We start from the raw sequence: 21,330 nt of genomic DNA on the forward strand, positions 1-21,330 counted from the left end.
TTTATCCCCCTCCCGTCTGCCCCCCAAGTGCTAAACCTTTTATGGGCTATTTGGGGTATTTTGTCTTTATGCCCCTGTAACTTTTTGTCCAACATTCCGAGGATTTTAAAGGTACCCAGGGTTTGTGGAGTCCCCTGGAGGGGACAGATTAGTTACTTACCTGTAATCCTACTTCTCTTCCAGGGGTATCTTCATCAAAGTCATAAGCATTAGAATATTCCCGCCCATGCGCGGGACCCCGGAAACACTATATTATATGTGCCCCACATATATATAACCGGTAAATGGTCAAAATATCAATTCCAAAATATAGACAAACCAAAATATCGAGTCCAAAATATAGAATGGACAAAATATCGAATTGACAGAATATAGACATCAAAAATATTGTTTTGAAGGTAAGTAATGTAATATCGATTTTAAAAATATCGAAGTACATAAATATAGTTTATTAAAAATATTGAATTTATAATAATATTGAATGTTTTAAAGTGTTTTTTATGTTAGTATATGTGTGAAAAGTGTATATATTTTTGTAATTTATTTTAAGTAATTAATTTTATGTTATTCAATTATTGTGAAATTTAATTCTGTAGCGGGTTGTGGGTTTATAGGGGAATAGGTTGGGAAGTAATTTAAATATAATTAATTAAATATGTTAATTAATTAATTGGTATTTATTTAGAATAAATTGTTAATTAATTTTTAATTGGTAATTCATTAATTCTTAAATGATTATTTTTTATTAATTGGTTAATTGATAATTATGTGAATAATATTAATGTATTTTCTGTAGCGGGTTGTAGGTTTATAGGGGAATAGGGTGGGAAGGAATTTAATTATAATTAATTAAATATGTTAATAAATGTATTGGTATTTATTTAGAACAAATTGTTAATTCATTTTTAATTTATAATTAAATAATTCTTAATTGATAATTAATTGATTAATTGATAATTATGTGAATTATATTAATTTATTTTTACTAGAGTGGGAATAGTAAAATTTACCCCTATGCTATCCAACGCTTTCCCTACTGTTGCACTCTCTGGAGTAGGAATAGTAATTTTTACCCCTACGCTATCCAACGCTTTCCCTACTGTTGCACTCTCTGGAGTGGGAATAGTAATTTTTACCCCTACACTATCCAACGCTTCTCCTACTGTTGCACTCTCTGAAGTGGGAATAGTAAATTATACCCCTACGCTATCCAACGCTTTCCCTACTGTTGCACTCTCTGGAGTGGGAATAGTAATTTTTACCCCTACGCTATCCAACGCTTTCCCTACTGTTGCACTCTCTGGAGTGGGAATAGTAATTTTTACCCCTGCGCTATCCAACGCTTTCCCTACTATATCACTCTCTGGAGTGGGAATAGTAATTTTTACCCATGCGCTATCCAACGCTTTCCCTACTGTTGCACTCTCTGGAGTGGGAATAGTAATTTTTACCCCTACGCTATCCAACGCTTTCCCTACTGTTGCACTCTCTGGAGTGGAAATAGTAATTTTTACCCCTACGCTATCCAACGTTTTCCCTACTGTTGCACTCTCTGGAGTGGGAAAAGTAATTTTTACCCCTGCGCTATCCAACGCTTTCCCTACTGTTGCACTCTCTGGAGTGGGAATAGTAATTTTTACCCCTACGCTATCCAACGCTTTCCCTACTGTTGCACTCTTTGGAGTGGGAATAGTCATTTTTACCCCTACGCTATCCAACGCTTTCCCTACTGTTGCACTCTCTGGAGTGGGAATAGTAAATTATACCCCTACGCTATCCAACGCTTTCCCTACTGTTGCACTCTCTGGAGTGGGAATAGTAATTTTTACCCCTACGCTATCCAACGCTTTCCATACTGTTGCACTCTCTGGAGTGGGAATAGTAATTTTTACCCCTGCGCTATCCAACGCTTTCCCTACTATATCACTCTCTGGAGTGGGAATAGTAATTTTTACCCATGCGCTAACCAACGCTTTCCCTACTGTTGCACTCTCTGGAGTGGGAATAGTAATTTTTACCCGTACGCTATCCAACGCTTTCCCTACTCTTGCACTCTCTGGAGTGGGAATAGTAATTTTTACCCCTACGCTATCCAACGTTTTCACTACTGTTGCACTCTCTGGAGTGGGAAAAGTAATTTTTACCCCTGCGCTATCCAACGCTTTCCCTACTGTTGCACTCTCTGGAGTGGGAATAGTAATTTTTACCCCTACGCTATCCAACGCTTTCCATACTGTTGCACTCTTTGGAGTGGGAATAGTCATTTTTACCCCTACGCTATCCAACGCTTTACCTACTGTTGCACTCTCTGGAGTGGGAATAGTAATTTTTAGTCCTACGCTATCCAACGCTTTCCCTACTGTTGCACTCTCTGGAGTGGGAATAGTCATTTTTACCCCTACGCTATCCAACGCTTTCCCTACTGTTGCACTTCCAGGAGTGGGAATAGTAATTTTTACACCTCCGCTATCTTGGCATCACAAAATGGATGCCGCCACCACAGACACAAGTCTGACCTCCTGCTGCTGGGAGTCCTTCCAGCAAGGGAGGCTTGGACAAAGGGTTTCCTGCCTTGGAAGGTGCTAGCACCACCCCAGACAGGATTTTGTGTATTGGGTAGGACAGGCCTGAAAGGAATGAGACATGCCCGGGGCACACAAGGTCTCCTGTGCAAACACCGGTTCAAACCAGTTGCTGGGGCATCCCTGCCCCAGCTCTGGCGCGAAACCGGACAAAGGATAGGGGGTGTAGCCACCCCCTTCCTGGTCCCACCCAGGGGAGGGACCTAGTCAGTAGTGCAGCCCCCTTTAGGAGAATAAAGGTAGGAGCTGGTCCCATTTCAAATTAGATTATCCTGAACAACTTACAAGAAGAAACTCTGGACTTCGACGTTCTGATCCACAGAAGACTGAAGAATCTCCCTTGTGGGCAAGGAGTGTCCACCCTGCACAAGCAGAGCCCGACGAGACCCGGATTCCCAGACCTCTCCGACCTCAACCTACATCTGCAGCACAGCTGAGATCCGTGGGTGCGACGAGACACGTGGGACCGGCCATCTTGAAAGAAACTGCACTTCGCTTCCAGCACGACTCCCGAGGTAAACTCGACCAAGTGCTTTGGGGACTGAGAAGCCCCAGCCACGAGCAGCTCCTGCACCAAAGATCAGCCCTCCAGCATCCACGAGATCTGCGTGTGGCCCTTCTGCCTGTTTGCTGCTCGACGTGTTGTCTGGTCACTTGCCGGCTGGCTAGTGGCCTCCTAGACGACGAACTTTGAAACCTTCACTGCTGGTCTGGTTGCTCCAGACTGGCCTTTGTTCCCTTCCAAACGAGGAGCACCCTGGACCCTCCTGGTCCACTCCAGACGCCGTTTCCACTCACCGCGTGGGTTGCCTTTGCCAAGGCCTGTTGATGCCGAATCTGGATCCAACACCGCCGACAGCGAGAGCCTGCGTGGACCAGCTCGTGCCTCCATCCTGGTCGTCGAAGACACCTCCTGGTCCACGTGGCTGTAGAGACAAGCGTCCACTCTTCACCTGATCGCGACGACAGCACCTGGTTCCTTCCTGGTTCCACACCGGTCACTGGCTAGTGACTTTGAACACTGTACCCTCTGCTTTCAGGTCCTCTTCTTCACCGATCCACCCTTGGATCGCACCGGACATCTTCCTCCTGGTCGCCTGCTGCATCTTTTCTTCCAGGCTCCATAGACTTCAACGCGAGAACCCGACACACTTTGACACCTATGCACCCGCAGCCCGTGGGTGAGGTAACGAAAGCATTTCGGTGCTCAAGGGTAGTTTAACTGTCCTAGTGTCCAGTTCCACAGTCGTTTTAGTCCTAACTAGTCAGGATTGTCCGTACTCACCTTTAACTTGAACTGTACTGTCCATAGACGTTGTTACGCATCTCGCGTGTGAGTTCACACTCTGCACACGCGTCCCGTGGGCCTCCTATTACTTACCTAAGGTGAAGATAGCGTAGTCCTAGCGAACCTCCAGCCTCTGGACAGCTCCATTCCTTCTATCGACTTTCACATTCCACTTACTTAGTATATGGTTTGTCGTGCCCCTAGGGCACCATTGTAATTTTGTGCAACTTATCATATTTTTCCTAAGAGATTGTCATGTGCTTAGCCCTCTGACCTCATAAAGAGTTCAGAGGTGTTTGTTATTAATAACTATATTGTTTATTTTCATAACAACCTGTGTGGTGTCCTTTCATCTGGTATTCAAGGGGTTATATGTGGTAAAACAGCTGGCTTCACATGCCAAAAGAGTTTAGCCTAAGACTGCTTTGTCCATGCTACCATTAGGATAGCTGGTCTATAAGGTTGACTTACAACCAATCACCATAAGGGTTGTTTGGACTGATACAAGGTGATCACTAGAACTAGTGAGCATCATATATCAGGCCAACTTCTCACATAGGTCGTCCCGGTACCACCACTGCCGTGGCCAGTCTGGAGCTAGCAGAATCATGGTCATGTTGGATCGGAGTAGCTTGGACACCACCTTCGTGATCAGGGGCAGAGGAGGAAAGGCGTAGGCAAATGTCCCTGACCAGTCCATCAAAAGAGCATTCCCTCTTGTCTCTGGACGGTGGAACCTGGACGCGAAGGTGTGGCATTTTGTGTTTTCGTCGTCCACAAACAGATCTATTTCCGGACAACCCCAACAATGGAAAAAGTCTGCCACCACCTCGTCGTGCAGCACCCAGTCTGGCTGATCTTCGAAGTGCCTGCTGAGGGCGTCTGCCTTGACGTATAGCTCTCCTGGAAGATGCACTGCCACCACCGAGAGGTTCCGTGCGAGCAGCCAGTGCCAGATGGCCTGAGACTCCAGGGAGAGCGGACGTGACCGAGTTCCACCTTGCTTGTTCAGGTAGAACATGGTGGTCGTGTTGTCTGTCTGGACCAGGACTGAATCGGACTCGATCGCAGGCAGGAAAGCTTTCAGAGCTAGATGAACTGCCTGGAGTTCCAGCATGTTGATGTGGTAGGTCTGTTCTTTTGCCAACCACCGTCCTTGAATCTGAAGGCATCCCATGTGCGCGCCCCAGCCTTGCAGAGATGCGTCTGTCACCACCGATTGCACTGGTAGTAGTTAGTGAAAAGGGACTCCCACTATCAGATTCCGCTGCTGGGTCCACCATGAGAGGGAGGATCTGGCCGCCTGAGAGAGAGAGATCTGATCCTCCCAGCGACCTGTCGACTGATCCCACTGGTCCTCCAGAGTCTGCTGCAGAGGACGCATCCTCAGCCTGGCGTTGGGAATTAGGAAGATGCAGGACGCCATAGATCATAGCAGGGATGCCACCTGCCTGACTGTCGGATTCTGCGCCTGGAGAAGAAGCCTGCATCTGTGCTTCATGGAAGACAGTCTCTCCTCCGAAGGATACGCTCATCCCACGCTTGTGTCCAGAACGGACCCGAGATAGTGGATGGTCTGGGTGGGCTGCTGCACCGACTTGTCCATGTTGACATGCAGCCCGAGGTCGTGCAACTGCTGCAGGCAGAACTGGAAGTCGTGACTCACTTGCAGTGGGGACGGACCTTTTAGCAGCCAGTCGTCCAAGTATGGATAGACGAAAAGTCCTTTTCTGTGAAGAAAAGCTGCCACCACTGCCATGCCTTTGGTGAAGACTCGCGGAGTCGACTTCAGTCCGAAGGGCAGAACCTTGTACTGATAATGTTTGTGACCGACCACAAACCGCAGGTACGTTCGATGTCGTTTTGTGATGGAGATGTGGAAGTACGCATCTTGGAGGTCCACCGAACACATCCAATCACCTACTTGGAGATGTGGACATATTTGGTGAAGGGCCAACATGCGAAACTTTTCCTTCACTATGACTTTGTTCAGTAGTCGAAGGTCCAGAATTGGTCGAAACTTGCCCTCCTGATCTTTTTTGGGGACAAGAAAGTATCTGGAGTAAACTCCTTTTCCTCTTTGAGAGGGTGGAACCTCCTCTATCGCCTGCTTTTGGAGAAGAGTTCTCACCTCTTTTCGAAGCAGCTGTAATTGATGGGGACGAGACTTTTTTGGTGGAATGTCATTCGGAAGCGCTCGGAAACGTAGCCCATATCCATTGCACAGTATATTCAGCACCCAGCGATCTTTTGTGATGCTGGCCCACTCTGCTAGATGTTGAGAAGCACTTCCTCCCACTGGAGTGGGCAACAGAGGCAGAGGAAGCCACTGCTCAGGACTTCCCTCCTCTCGTTGTGGTAGAGGACTGCTGTTGGTGACCACCTCTACCTCTGTTGGACTTTCCTCCTCGAAACTGGGTCTTCCCCTGGTTCTTATTTTGGGACCACTGAGGGGTTTGAATCCTCTGTTGAGGCCCTTTGCGCTGGTTGGATTTGTAGCGGCGCTTAAATTCTTTTTTCTTCTCCAGCCCAACTGGCTTGACCGTGTCCAACTCGGTTTTTATCCTAGTCATCTCCTCGTCAGCGTGGGAGCCAAAGAGAGAAGAGCCGGAGAACGGGAGGTTCATGATCCTTTGTTGAGCGTCTGGCTTAAGTCCTGTTAACCGTAACCAGGACGATCTGCTGGCGCATATTCCATGCGCGTAAGAGTGCGCTGATAACACCGCGCCATCTGCCGCTGTGCTTATTGCTTGGTTAGCCACCAGATATCCCTCTGTGACTATCTCTGCAAAATCCTTCTGGTCTTCCTTTGGGAGCTTGGCTTGGAAACGCTCCAAAGAGTCCCAGAGAGCCCTGTCATACCTGCCAAGCAACGCAGCCGCGCTGGAGACCTTAAGAGAAGCAGCAGCAGAGGTTCAGACCTTGCCACCCCACGAGTTCTGGGACCTGCTGTCCTTGTCTGGTGGCACAGAAGAAGTGGCCGAAACAGCATGCGTCTTTTTCGCTGCTGCCACAATGACAGAGTCTGCAAGAGGGTCTGTCTTGACGAAGATTGGATATGAGGTAGCCGGCTTGCATTTTTTCCAGAGACGAGCCGGAACCGCCTTAATTGTCGCTGGAGTTAAAAACATGTCCATGACTGGGTCAAGGATCCCAGGAATCAGTGGCAGTAGAGGTCGAGATGCTGTCTTCTTATGGAGAGTTTCAAAAATCACTGTTGTCGTGACCTGCGGGACAGACATCTCAATATTAAGCTTTGCAGAACCTCATGGTAGGTGGCAATATTGTCTACGGGAGAAACCCTGGTAGTCGGGCTGTCCGATAGTGTGGGAGAGTAATCTCTCATGGAGGATCGGGTGGAGGAAGACGAGGACGTAGATGATGTTCTCCTACGCCGTCGATGTTCAGAAATCCTCCCTTCTCTCGATCTCCCAGTGCGGTCCTCGTGTCTCGGAGAGCGAGACCTATGGCGCCTTGTCTCTGGAGACCTCTCCTGTCTGTGTCTAGGAGGGCTCGCTCTGTCTGCTTCGTCCACTAGTCTCTCAAAGGAGACCTATGTACAGAACTGGCATATTCCTGCATCCGCCTTGCTGCTCCAGAGTCCTCCCAGTGACTTGCAAGTAGGCACCATCTTGGGGACAACTGAGTCTCCGCAGGGGCCCCCTTTGATCGTGAAGGAGACTTGCCGACGCGGGTAGCAGGTTCCGGGGTGGGCGACTTTGTATATGCCCTCCTGGAAGAGTGAGGAGACAAATGTTGTGACGCCGACTCAGTCACCAGGACCACTGAGTCCCCAGATCTCACCAAGGCCTGTCTCGACGTCGAACGCATTCTGGACGCCGATCTAGGCTCCTGCCGTCCTCTCGATGTCGAACGCATTGCAGGTGAGTGCTCTCTCGATGTCGAACGGCGATGAGAAGCCGACGACAGAGGATGTCTCTCACTCGACGCCGAATGTCTTCTAGACGACGGCAAAGCTGGATCCAGTCTCGACGTCGAAGGTCTTCGAGACGACGGCGGAGGGGTTTGTCTCGCCCTCGACGCCGAACGCCGTCAATACGACGACGGAGACTTCAACCTCGACGCCGATCGTCGCTCAGTTGACGACGGGGAGGGGCCCTCGTTCTCGACGTCGATCGCTGGTGGGATAGCGACGACAGAAGAGAACCTGGCCTCGACGTCGAACGCCTTGCCGACGGATGGCCATGGTAACTCGACGCCGATCGTCGTTGAGATGACGACGGCGAAGGGTCCCTGCTCCTCGACGCCGATCACCGCCGGGTTGACGACGGCGGAGGGTCTCTGCTCCTCGACGCCGATCGTCGCCGGGTTGAGGACGGCGGATGAGTCTTATCTCTCGACGCCGATTGTCGCAGGGTTGACGGCGGCGGAGGATACTTGTCTCTCGACGCCGATCGTCGCCGGGTTGATGACGGCGGAGGAATCTTGTCTCTCGGCGTCGATCGCCGCCGGGTTGACAACGGCGGAGGATGAATCTTCGACGTCGATGACATACCTTTTCTCGACGGCGAGCCCGCTGTCGAGGGTCTTTTCTTCGATAAATGACCCATTTGAAGATCTTTTTTCAGCGCCGAGCCCGACGCTGAAGCTGAAGGACGCGAGGACTTACTTCTAGAAGATGTTCTAGCCCTCTTGGAGCCCTTCTTGACTGAAGATCTTCCTCTTGACAGGCCATAAATATCAATTCGCTCTCTGTCTTTCAAAGTTCTGCCGGACAGGTGCTGACAGTGAGAGCAGGCCTTTGGGTCATGCTCTTCAGGGAGACAAAGGATACAGACTTCGTGAGAGTCTGTTTTGGCCTTCTTATGACCACAAGAAGGACAAGAGTCAAAATGAGACGGCATTTTAAGGAGTTAAAAATGCCTTAATCTGTCAAAAAAGACAAGTCTCTTACTTCTAAAGATGTAAAACGTCGAAATAAAGAGAAAAAGTTGTCAAAAGTGAAAAGATTTTTCTGAAGAAATCAGAAAAGAGTGGAGCTGTGTTGCCAGGATTCTTCCAGAAGGAGCCAGAAAGAACAACTGTCCTAACTGTCACCCCTGAGGCATGATGGGAAGCTAGGGGTCAGGAGTGCCTTAAAGGCACAGTGTCAGTTTATTGCATGCAGCTACAGTTTAGCTGTTCAGTCTTTTTAGACTGTGTGTTTGCAATGCAGCCTGGGAGCTTCCTATGCTTTCAGTGTTCTATAAGAATTTCTACTGTTTTCTGAGCATTAAAGCACAAGTTACTACTTGTGTAACGATATATCTGTAAGAGACATTAGTTAGTATTAGATTCCTTACCTTAGAATATCCCCAGGCGTCAGACTGGATCCGGAAACTTTTGCGTAGCAGTACCCTTGCGCGTCGGTAGGCGTCGTCTGCGGCTCCGCGTCCGTCGTCGGCGTCGTGGGCGCCGTGATGACGTCGCCGGAGTACTTAGACGCCGCCTCCGCGTGCTGACGTCAGTTCTTAGACACAGCTTTTCCGCGCCAGATACGCAGAGCCATGTTAAAAACCAACACTGGTGCCATTGAAACTAGGGCCCTGAAAGGGGGGTAACCCTAACCCTAGATATCGGTTCGCAGAACGGGGAGGATGGGTGGGTCGGTAAGGAATCTAATACTAACTAATGTCTCTTACAGATATATCGTTACACAAGTAGTAACTTGTGCATCTGAAAGAGACACGTTAGTATTAGATTCCTTACCTTAGAATAGATACCCCAGCAATACCAACCCCGGTGGTGGGTCTGCGAACCAATAATCACACCAGAAAGTCCTGGAGGACGGAACGGCCAAAGAAGCCATCTCTCCGGACTTGACTGTCCAGGCAGTAGTGTCTTGCAAATGTGTGCAGCGATGCCCACGTAGCTGCCTGACAGATATCCTGTAAGGGCACACCCCGGCCCAGGGCAGTTGTAGTCGCCGTGGCTCGGGTGGAATGAGCCCGTAATCCAACAGGGGGCTCCTTTCTAGCCAAGTAGTAGCATGCCTGGATACACAAGATGATCCACCGGGAAATGGTCCTCTTGTGCACCGCTTTCCCCTTCTTAGCGCCCACGTAACCAACAAAGAGTTGGTCATCCACCCAGAACTGGCGTGTGCGATCCAAGTAAAATGAGAGCGCACGTTTTGGGTCCAGACGGTGGAGCCGCTCTTCCTCTTTAGAGGGATGCGGAGGCGGGAAGAAGGTTGGCAAGGTGATAGACTGCCCGATGTGGAAGGCCGTGACAACCTTGGGCAGGAAAGATGGCTTAGTACGGAACACCACTTTGTCCGGATGGACAGAAAGGAAAGATGGAGTACAAGAAAGGGCCTGGAGCTCACTCACTCTCCTGGCAGAGGTGATGGCAACCAGGAAAGCAGTCTTCAGAGTAAGAAGGCGGAGAGGACAGTTGTGAAGTGGCTCAAAGGGAGCGCACATCAGAAAAGTAAGAACCAGGTTCAAGTCCCACTGAGGCATCAGAAAAGGAACAGGAGGAAATGTGTGTGATGCCTTTTAGAAATCTATTTACAATAGGGGACTTGAACAAAGAAGGTTGATCAGGCAGCCTCAGAATGGCTGAAAGGGCAGAAAGGTAGCCCTTGATAGTGCCCAGAGCAGAGCCCTGCTGGGCAAGAGAAAGAAGGAAGAGAAGAACCTCAGAGAGAGGGGCAGCAAGAGGATCCACAGCCTTTGCTGTGCACCATGCCACAAATCTGTTCCACCTGCAGGCGTATACAGACTTTGTGGAGGGACGCCTGGCTGCCAGAATGACGTTACAGACTTCAGGAGGCAAGTCAAATGGCCTCAACTGTCGCCACTCAATCTCCACGCATGGAGGTGGAGACTGGACAGGTTCGGGTGGAGGACCGTCCCCAGCTGCTGCGACAGAAGGTCCTCCTGAAGAGGCAGACGAACCGGGGGATCGACTGACATACTGAGTAGCTCTGGATACCAGTACCTTCTCGCCCAGTACGGAGCAACAAGGATGACTTGGGCCCGGTCGCGCTTGATCTTCTTCAGCACTCTGGGCAGAAGTGGTATAGGCGGAAAGGCGTACAACACACCGCAACTCCACTCGCGACGAAAAGCGTCGCCGAGCGAGTGCCGCCTTGGAAATTCCAACGTGCAGAACTGATGACATTGCGCGTTCTCTTCGGTGGCGAATAGAACTAACCAAGGCTCTCCCCATCGCTGAAAGAGGCCTTGCGCCACGTCCGAGTTCAGACGCCATTCGTGATCCATCATGCACCGACGGCTGAGCTCGTCCGCTCTGGCGTTCAGAGAACCTGCCAGGTGTTGAGCCACCAGGGTCACGCCCTGGCGTTCCAGCCACTGCCAGAGGCGCAGAGCCTCCTGGCAAAGGGTCCACGACCCCACCCCGCCCTGTTTGTTGCAGTACCACATGGCGGTGGTGTTGTCCGTGAACACCTGCACTACACTCCCCCGGACAGAGGGGAGGAATGCCTTCAGTGCTAGATGAATCGCCCGTTACTCCAACAGGTTGATGTGGAGCCGGGCCTCCGCCGGAGACCAGAGGCCTCTGATCTCCGCCTCTCCCATGTGGCCTCCCCAGCCCTGGAGGGACGCGTCCGTCACAACTACGTGCTCCGGTTGGGGAAGGGAGAGGGATCTGCTGCTGACCCAATCGCGGTCCGTGAGCCACCACTGCAGCTGTCTCGCAGTGCCCTCCGAGATCAGGACGTGGTCGGACAGGTTGCCCTGATGCTGGGCCCACTGAAACTTCAGGTCCCACTGCAGAGCCCGCATCCGCCCCTTGGCGTGATGCACCAGTAGGATGCAGGAGGCCATCAGCCACAGAAGCCGCAGTGTCAACCTGACCGAGACCCGGGATAACGGCTGAAAGATGGGAATCAGAGCCTGAATATCCCGGACCCACTGATCGGGTGGATAAACCAGAAACCGCGCCGAGTCGAGAACCACTCCGATGAAGAGGAGCTTCTGAGAGGGGCACAGGTGTGACTTTGGCACATTGATGGAGAACCCCAGCTGGTGCAGGAGATCTGTCGTAGTCTGGAGGTGGCTGACGACTGTCTGCGGCGAGCCCGCCTTCAACAACCAGTCGTCGAGGTAGCGGAAGACTGAAACCCCTAACCTGCGCAGATGAGCTGCGACCACCGCCATCACCTTCGTGAACACCCGTGGGGCGCTGGTAAGGCCGAAGGGGAGCACGGTAAACTGAAAGTGCTCGTGGCCAACCGTGAACCGCAGGTAGCGCCGATGGGCCGGCAGGACGGGGATGTGGAAATAAGCGTCCTGCAAGTCCAACGCTACCATCCAGTCTCCTGGGTCCAGGGCAGCTAAGACCTGAGCCAGTGTCAGCATTTTGAACTTCTCCTTCCAGAGGAAGCCGTTGACATTCCTGAGATCCAAGATAGGGCGTAGGCCCCCTTTGCCCTTCTTGGGTACCAGAAAGTAGTGGGAATAGTAACCACACCCTACTTCTGGCTCAGGAACGCGCTCGATGGCCCCCTTGGCCAAGAGGGCCGTAACTTCCTCCTGCAGAAGTCGCAAATGATCCCCGATACACGGTGGTTCTGCGGTGGCATGGCTGGAGGAGTCGCATCGAAGGGGAGGGAGTAGCCCCTTCGGACGATCTGCAGCACCCACCTGTCCGATGTGACAGTGCGCCAGTGGAGGAGGTGATGGCGAACCCTGCCCCCCACTGGCGTCACATGGGCCTGAAAGCACGGACTAGGAGGGTTTTGAGGCGGGTGCTGCGGGGGAAGGTGTGGACTGACCTCACCGTTGACCCCTACCGTCAGGACGGCGGTTCCCACGGCCGCCACCGCGTTGGGTATTACCCTGCGGAGCGTGGCTGGCAGCACGTGTGGGTACACCCCTTCCGTGGCCACGAAAGGAGTGAAAAGCAGCCGATTGCTGGCGCGGGGCCGAGAGGCCCAAGGACTTGGCCGTAGCCCTGGAGTCCTTAAAGCGCTCAAGCGCATGGTCTGCTTTGTCGCCAAAGAGGCGACGGCCATCAAACAGCATGTCCATCAACGTGTTCTGGACATCTGCCGAAAAGTTGGCGGACCTCAGCCAGGTGTGGCGTCTGACCGCCACCGTCGTTGCCATCGCTCTACCTAGCGAGTCGGTGGTATCCAGCCCACACCGGATGGAATATTTGGCTGCATCCCGGCCCTCCACAAGGGCTTGGCCGAGTTTGGCCCGTACCTCCAACGGACACTCTGGCAGCACTTCCGCGACCGTATCCCACAGAGAGTGGGTGTAACGGCCCAAGAGGCATGCGGTGTTAGAAGACCGCAGTCCCAAACTAAGGGATGAGAAGATCTTTTTACCACACTGCTCATACCTCTTGGATTCCCTGTCCGGCGGAGCCGACGGGAACGCGGTCTGGGAATTGGAGGCCTGGATGACCAGGCTCTCGGGGGTGGGGTGGGTGGACAGGAAACATGGGTCACCCGGGGCTGGGCGGTAGCGTCTGGCCACGTTCCTATCTACGGGCGAACCCGTAGCGGGCTTGGACCAAGTGCCCAGAAGAACGTCGGTCAAGGCCTCATTAAAGGGCAGCAGAGGCTCGGCCGAGCTTGACTGCGGTTTAAGGACCTCAGTGAGGAGATTAGTCCTCACGGCCGCGACGGCGAGCTCAAGGCCCAATGCCTTGGCAGCCCTCATCAACACCACACTGTAGGTTGCCCCCTCCTCCGAAGCCACGGTAGGAGGGGAGACAAAACCAGTGTCTGGAGAGGTGTCCAGGCCACTGGCCTCCCCAAGGTCTCCTGCCCAGTCCTCATGAGACTGACACTCTCGGGTCAGAGAGTCCTCAGACCCCTCCCAATCCCCTTCATCACCCATCTCCTGATACTCAGGGTTCTCAATCAATGGGGCCTGTTCATAGAAGTGAAACTCTCCAAACGATGTCTGGAGCGGCGCCCATTGGGGCCGTCCCGACGTCGGAACAGGAACGAAGGAGGAATCAGGGACGACGCCACCCGAGGGCGCCGCCCGAGGGCGGCGCCGGAGGCGACACCTGATGGTCCGACGCCGGGGAGGTCGTACGGTCCACCGGCGACGACCCAAATCCCGAAGAAGGTCTAGCGGGGTCCCGCGGCGCCGCCGGGGCCGCTGGACCCAGCGGCGCCGGGCCCGAAGGCACCGGCGGTGTCGGGATTGTGGAGCCTAGCGGCGCCGGGCCCAAAGGCGTTGGCGGCGTCGGGGCCGAAGCCCCCTACCCGCTAGAGGCCCCAGATGGGTCCGCTGGGCCCGAAGGCGCCGTGGAGCCCGTCGGAGGAGAGAGATTCCTCATGGCCATGAGGAAGCGCCCGATCTCCTCCGGCGTCGCGTCTAGCCCAGGGACCGGAGGGTGTGGAGCTGGACGTGGCTCCCGCGACTCCAACGGAGCCGCGTGGGTGGTGTCACCCGAACCCCCGGCCGCATCGCGCGAGCGTCGGGGGGAGTCCGAAGAGCGATGACGCCTCTTGGACTTCTTGTGCTTCTTACCTGACGACGACTTCGACCCGGAGGAGTGCGGCCTACTCTCGGAACTGTGGTGGCTCCGAGCCCGCGACCTGTCCCTCGACCTCCCAAGGGACCGGGACCTCTCGCGGCGCGGGACCGACTGCCGGAGTTCAAGTCGCCTGCGGGACCGCTCCCGCCTGGCTTTCGAAGAGAGGGCCCGGCAGTCGGAGCAGGCCTTGTCGTCGTGGTCGACGCCTAGACAAGTTAGGCACAGGTGGTGGGGATCCGTGACCGACATCGTGCGGTCGCAATCCTTGCAGTGCTTAAAGCTGGGCATCCCTACGGCACCGATCGGAGTCGTGAAGACTTCGAAAAATTATCAAAAAGATCCAAAAAGTTAGTCAAAAATTGACTAAGGGTTACTGCTTTTTCCAGATCTGCGCTTGCTGGCGCGGAAAAAAGAAGAACTGACGTCAGCACGCGGAGGGGCCGTCTAAGTACTCTGACGACGTCATCACGGCGCCCACGACGATGTGTGTGTATATATATAGTTATATATATGTGGGGCACATATAATATAGTGTTTCCGGGGTCCCGCGCATGGGCGGGAATATTCTAATGCTTTTGACTTTGATGAGGATCCCCTGGAAGAGAACCAGAAATTAGCCAAAATATGGCAACATTTAGTTTTCTTTCAATTACATTTGTGCGGGCAGGGGGGAGGAGTAATTTACTGAGAAAAATCAAAAAATATTTACAAAATATTAAGACAAGGCTCGAACATGGGTCCCCAGCTCCCAAGTCGGCAGCTTACAGAGAGGTTACAGTACCAAAGGGTTCACTGATTGGCTGTGCCCTCTCTCCCCACTCCCTATCCCTCCCACAACACTTGTCATCCCTTCTTTCTCCATTTATCACTGCTTTCTTTCTCCTTCTGTGTCCCATTTGTGTCTTGCCCGCTATATTGCTCTGGTTGATTGTGCTCAGTACGGCTGCCCCTCCCCTGTAGATGGTCAGTACCACCGCCCCATGTGTGTTCCGATGCACCGCTCAAGGTCCCGTGTGTGCTTGGCAGCACTGCCCCATGTGCTGTGCACAGCCAGTGGCGTAACGGCAGCCCCTGCAGGTTCTGTGGTGCCTGGGAGGGCAGATCTCCAGGGGACCCCCTCTGGCACTGAGAACTGAGCATGGGTAGCAGGCTTGAATGGGTCTGGAACGTAGGGCCCCCCTCATTTAACTTACAAGGGGGCCCTCAAGTTTCATTACGCCGCTGTACTCAGCAGCATTGCCTAATTATCTGTGTGCTCAGCACGACTGCCCTGGGTATGTGTTCACAGCAGTGCTTCATACCGCGTTTGTTCTCAGCAACATTGCCTCATACCCTGTGGGTTTTCAGCAGCACTGCTGCGTGCCCTGTGCATTCTCAGTAGCACTGCCTTCTACCCTGTGCGTGTTCAGCAGCACTGCCTCACTACCCTGTGCGTTCTCAGCAGCACTGCCCTGTGTGTGCCCAGCAACACTATCCTGTACCTCACGTGTGCTCAGCGGCATCGCCTAACGGACATTGTTCATTCTAAGGATTACTTTACATGTTGTACATGCATCTTTCATGCTTACCACACGAGGCAGTGGTTAAAACAGCAGTGGCCTCTGATGTGTGAAGCCATCTATGGGGCTTATAACCAGTTCTCTGGAGTGCTTCAAAGTTTAAATCATAGCTTGACAAGACAGGTAGCGGCACATCGGAGCCAGGTGATGATGCCAAGAGCCATTCATGCAACACACTGCCAGCCTAGTAGGGCTGGACTGGGAACAGCAACCAGCCGTGGCAGATTGCTGCTCCACCGGCCCCTTGGGGTGCTTGTAGAAAGCACTGCTCCCGCTTTTGTTACTCAGGGCAGATATAGCAACACTGCTGCAAAGCCCGGTGCCAGCTACAGCCAGTCCGACCCTGCAGCCAAGCACCGCATAACATCAGGAAAAAAGTGGGGATAACCATGAAAGCAGATCCTACTTTCCTACACTACCTCTAAGTGCTTTTTACATTAAATCCCACACTGGCATCAGTGTGGGTTTGATGTGCTGAGAAGTTTGCTACCAAACTTCCCACTTTTTAGTAAAGCCATTATGGAGCTGTGGAGTTTGTTGTGACCAACTCCAAGACCATATTCTCTTTATGGCCTTACTACACTTACAATGTCTAAATATTGACTTATACACTGTAGGGGTACAGGGCCCATGCCTCTGTACCCTCAACTTAGGGCTAGTGCTCCCTACTAGAGGGGTGACGTACCTAGGCCTAAGGCAGTGGATTGCAGGCATGGCACACAGGGATGTGTACCATGTTGACTCTTCAATTTTCTGTGCATCAAAAAAGCAGCCTGCAGTGGCAGTGTGTATGTGTTACGGTGCAGGGCCCCTGAGGGTGGCACAATAGGTGTGCAGCCCTTGGAGGCCTATCCCTGGTCACAGTGGCTTTGGTACCCTTTGTACCTTTTACAAGGGCCTTGCAGTGGCCAGGGAGGTGCCAAATGTGGTTACAAAGGTACATTCTTGGGAAAGAACACCGGCCCTGGGAATCTGATTGGCAGGGATCCATGGAACATCATGTCACGTTGCATCAGATGTCAGGCAAAAAGTGGGGCACTTTCCTACACAGGTGCACCATATACTAAGTCATCCTCTTACAGCTGCCAGCTCAGGAAAGCCTTGGAGGGGTCTGAGGCGGAGGTGACGGCCATACTAGGGAAACCTTGCATGGATCTGAGGTGGTGGCCGCCATCTTAAGAGAACCTTGCGCATTGAGGCTATTCCATGGTACCACCTGTGTATAATACAACCATGATGACACCAGCTTCCCGTTGCACAACACCTTACCATTGAGACTTCCTTCTTCATCTCGTACATGTCTCGCTCCATCACCACCTTCTTTATGGTGGGGTCATTTTCTGATGTGGCAGCCGGCTCATAGTTGTCTTGACCAGTCTGCAGTGAAACAAAACACACAAAAGTGAATATGCTGATTAAAATTAAGTCTTTATTGTTTTAAGTTTGCAACACTTAAACATAGTAGCGTGTAGTCAGCTACCAACCATCAAAGTTTTGGAATATGCAATCATATCAAGCAATTTCAAGGCGAAAACTCGACAGTAGGTGCATCTTCAAATAGTGTCGCTTACAAGTATACTTCTAACAAAAAAAAAATAAACAACCCCCATAAACGCCCCCCCTTCCATTCGACCCACTCCCTCCCCCCTCCCTGTGTTCCATGTCCACTGCCTAAGCTTCCCAAGCCCATTCGGTACTCCCTCCCCCCTTCAGGTTGTTCCCTGAGACCCGGTGAGGCGCAGTAGGCTAAGATATCTGGGGCAGGTGATCTCTCTGAGTTCCGTGGCCAGTAGTGACAAAAAGGGTTGCCACAGTTCGTTGTATTTATACCCTTCCCCTGCCAAGGTAAGTGTCAGTTTCTCCATTCCAAGGACATGCCACAGACGATGTAGCCAACCTGTGAATGTCAGGGCATTGAGAGTACGCCAATGTATGAGTATGTTTTGTGTCGCCGACCCCAACACTATTGCTATCTGCCTGCCTCTACGAGACCGCAGCGGGTACATCAGAGGATTGGGGAGACCGAGCAGGACATATGCTGGGAAGCGCGGGATCTCAATCTCAAAATGCTTGTCCACCTCATCCAAGACCTGAATCCAGTAGGACCGGACATGCTCACACTCTCACATAAGTGTACTAAGGTGCTTACTTGGCCACAGCCACGCCAACATGTCGCCTCCTGTGCTTTATACATTGCGTGTAAGAGCTCCGGGGTGTAGTACCAATATGTTACTACCTTCGTGAGGGTCTCGGTGAGCCCCATGTGGTAAGCAGAATGTCGGGCCCTGAAGTATATGTTGTCCAACTCCTTCTGGCTGAGCACTCTGCCTAGCTCCCTCTCCCATCGCGCCTTACTGGGGTTGTAAGTGTGTGTGAGGCGTACCTGCAACATCTTATACAGATCAGAGATGAGTTTTTTATCTGATGTGCGCGTGAGTAGCCATCGTTCATAAGGGGAAAGGAGTCTATCCGCTTCGGAGCGGACTTGGGGTTGAAGCGCCCAATGTCTAACTTGTAGATATCAATCAATCAATCAATCAATCATGACATATCGAAGTCTTTCTGTCTCTGGAAGCCCGTATGTCTGCCTCAACTGGGGGAAAGGAATGACCCCTTCAACACCATATACATGATACAAAAAGCAGCACCCGGCAGGCCTCCACCTTGCAAAGGCGACCGCATCCTCAAGGTTATTCATCAGTGGGGTAAGTGGAGATGGAAGGGACGTAAGCTCGTGTTTGAGATTAGTGGCGTCCCATACCTCGAAGGGAACCCGTGTAATATACGAGGCATACAGATTAGGGGACCTGTGGGCCTTACATAGGAAGGGAATTTCCTGCAGCGGTCGCGCAACTACCGTCTGGTCTTGAAACAGCCAGTGTTTCTCTGACTCCCTTCGGCTCCACTCCACCAGGTATCGCAACTGAGTGGCCTGAAAATAGAGTTGAAGATCAGGAATCCTCAGCCCTCCCCCCTCCGGAGCAAGCGTCGTCAACACCCACCGCATTCGTGGCTTCCGACCATTCCAAATGAATTGTGCAAGCTCTGCTTGTGTCTGTCGTATCCAGCCTGCGGCGGCGAGAGAGGGATGGTGTGGAAGAGATAAAGGATCTGGGGTAAAATTGTCATTTTGACCGCTGCAATTTTGCCGAACCAGGAGATGGGGTAGTACTTCTATCTGCCGAGTTCCCTGCGGATCCTTCTACTCAGGAGTGCATAGTTGGTGGTGACTACCGCAGGAAGTGAGGGGACCAGCTGGATACCCAGGTATGGAGTCGTGTCTGTTGCCCATTGAATAGGAAGCAAGTTCTGCAGGTGTTCCCGGGTGGGTTTCGACAAGGAGAGATCGAGGGCCAGCGACTTGTCCACATTCACCTTGAATCTTGCCGCCTGGGCTAATGCGTCTAAGTCCGCCAGACATGCCGGCAGTGCAGTCCTTGGGTTGGCAAGTGATATCAACACATCATCCGCGTATAGGCAGATTGTGTGAACATATCCACCAGATTTTATCCCGGTAACAGCTGGATTCTGATTCAGTCTCATAGCCAGCGGTTCCATATAGAGGGCAAAGAGGAGGGGTGACAAAGGGCACCCCTGCCTCATGCCTCTTTCAACAAGAGGACGTATGCCCATTCACGCAGACTACGGCTGTAGGAAACTTGTAACAATTGAGGATGTATGTGCGAAATCACTCTCCCATCCCCGTGGGCTCCAGAACCTGCTCCAATTAGGGCCAGTGAACGCGGTCAAACGCTTTCTCTGCGTCGATAGTGAGCATCATATACTATCCCGGGATACGTGTGGCCTACTCGATGAGATGTGTAGGAGAGTAGGGTCTGCTATCCTATAGCCACCCCATTTTTTGCTTTTTGCTTCACTGGTTTTCGACTTAATGTGGCTGTGGGCCTGCTAATCAGACCCACAGCCCTGCTGTTCTCACTCTAAATTCACAACCATGTACTTTAGGTACATCACCAATTGGGATTGGGTCACCTTATGAGCCCCTGTACAGTGTACTATAGGTACCCAGGGCACAGGTGCATCCAATGCCTACCAGGGGCTGCAGCATATCTTTTGCTACCCCTGGCTGGCCATCCGAACTGACACAACTGGCTGATTACCCAGCTGGGACAAGGTCGTGTAATCACCCCTTGCTTAGATATAGTATACCTATGTCTAACCTTATAATCTGGACACATATGCACCTATAAGTCACTCCTATGGCAGGCCATAACAATCCTGAAGGCAGAGTGCTTGGTTTTATGTGAGATGGTGCTCTAGCATGAGCTGAGCCTGTCTGCAGCTTTCGGAACCATTCCTTATAGCTGTTCCAGGGTATTGCCATACCATATACTCTTAAGTGCATTATGAACCTCGCGGTTAAATGCTACCTTTGGTTTGGCTTTATCAAAACATGTCGTGTAAGGTGTCATACGCTTTGGAATACTACCCCCTCGCCAGTCCTGGCGACGGGGGTAGTATTCCACCCTTCTAGAGGGAGAAGACATGTTACTTTCCTTAATCCCGGTTAAAGTTAACCAGAGCCTCAGCATCACAAAATGGATGCTGCTGCCACGGACACAAGTCTGGCCTCCTGCTGCTAGACGAAACTCTGGCAGGGGAAGCCTGGACAATAGGTGTCCTGTCACAGGGAGGTGCTAGCACCACCCCAGACAGGAGATAGTGGATTGGGACAGGGAGGGCTGAATGAAACTAAACACTGCCTGGGGCACACAAGGTGTCCCATGCATAGGCCAGTTCAAACCGGTGCTGGGGCACTCCAGCCCCAGCTCTGGCGCGAAACTGGACAAAGGGAAAGGGGTGTAACCACCCCCTTCCTGGGTCCCACCCATAGGAGGGACCTAGCAGGTAATCCAGCCCCTTGATTTGGAATAAAGGTAGGAGCTGTGTCCCAAGACTTTAGATAATCCTGACTGAAACTCTGATACGAAACCCTGGACCCTTCGACATCCTACTCGACGTAGAAGACTGAAGAATCTCCCTTGTGGTCAAGGAGTGACCACCCTGTGCAAGCAGGCACCATCAGCGCTCAACGGTTTGCTTTGTTGTCGCTCCAGCCGGAGCTCAAACGACAGAGCCTGACAAGAACCGGATTTCCAGACATCCAACAGCCCGATCCACGGCCCCAGCAAAGCTGAGACCCGTGGAGGCGACGAGAGACGTGGGACCGGCCATCTTGGAAAGCCAGCGAAGTGCTTTCTGTGCAGCTCCTGAGGCACCCTCGAAGCTGTGCATTGGGGATTGAGAAGCCACAGCCCCGAGCATCCTTTGCACCGAAGATCACCTCTCCACACTCACCGAGTGCTGCGTGGGCCCTTTTGAATTTTCCTGCTCGACGCGTCTGTCCGGTCACTTGCCCGTTGGCTAGTGGCCTCTGTGACGACAAAACTTTTGAATTACACTGCTG

At 52.2% G+C, this 21,330-nt stretch overlaps 1 protein-coding gene across 8 annotated transcripts in view; it reads right to left on the reverse strand.

Moving 5' to 3' along the window:
- LOC144772352 (sodium/potassium-transporting ATPase subunit alpha-1-like) overlaps window positions 1-21,330 on the reverse strand; it is a 3,188,308-nt gene that overhangs the window by 2,779,840 nt on the left and 387,138 nt on the right. For all 8 annotated transcript variants that reach the window (XM_078656610.1, XM_078656616.1, XM_078656614.1 and 5 more), the window contains exon 3: window positions 17,172-17,279. In XM_078656610.1, the coding sequence (XP_078512736.1) occupies window positions 17,172-17,279 (108 nt within the window). The remainder of the gene's footprint in view (window positions 1-17,171; window positions 17,280-21,330) is intronic.

The sequence above is a fragment of the Lissotriton helveticus genome, chromosome 8 (genome assembly GCF_964261635.1).
Source record: "Lissotriton helveticus chromosome 8, aLisHel1.1, whole genome shotgun sequence".
Lineage (NCBI taxonomy): Eukaryota > Metazoa > Chordata > Amphibia > Caudata > Salamandridae > Lissotriton > Lissotriton helveticus.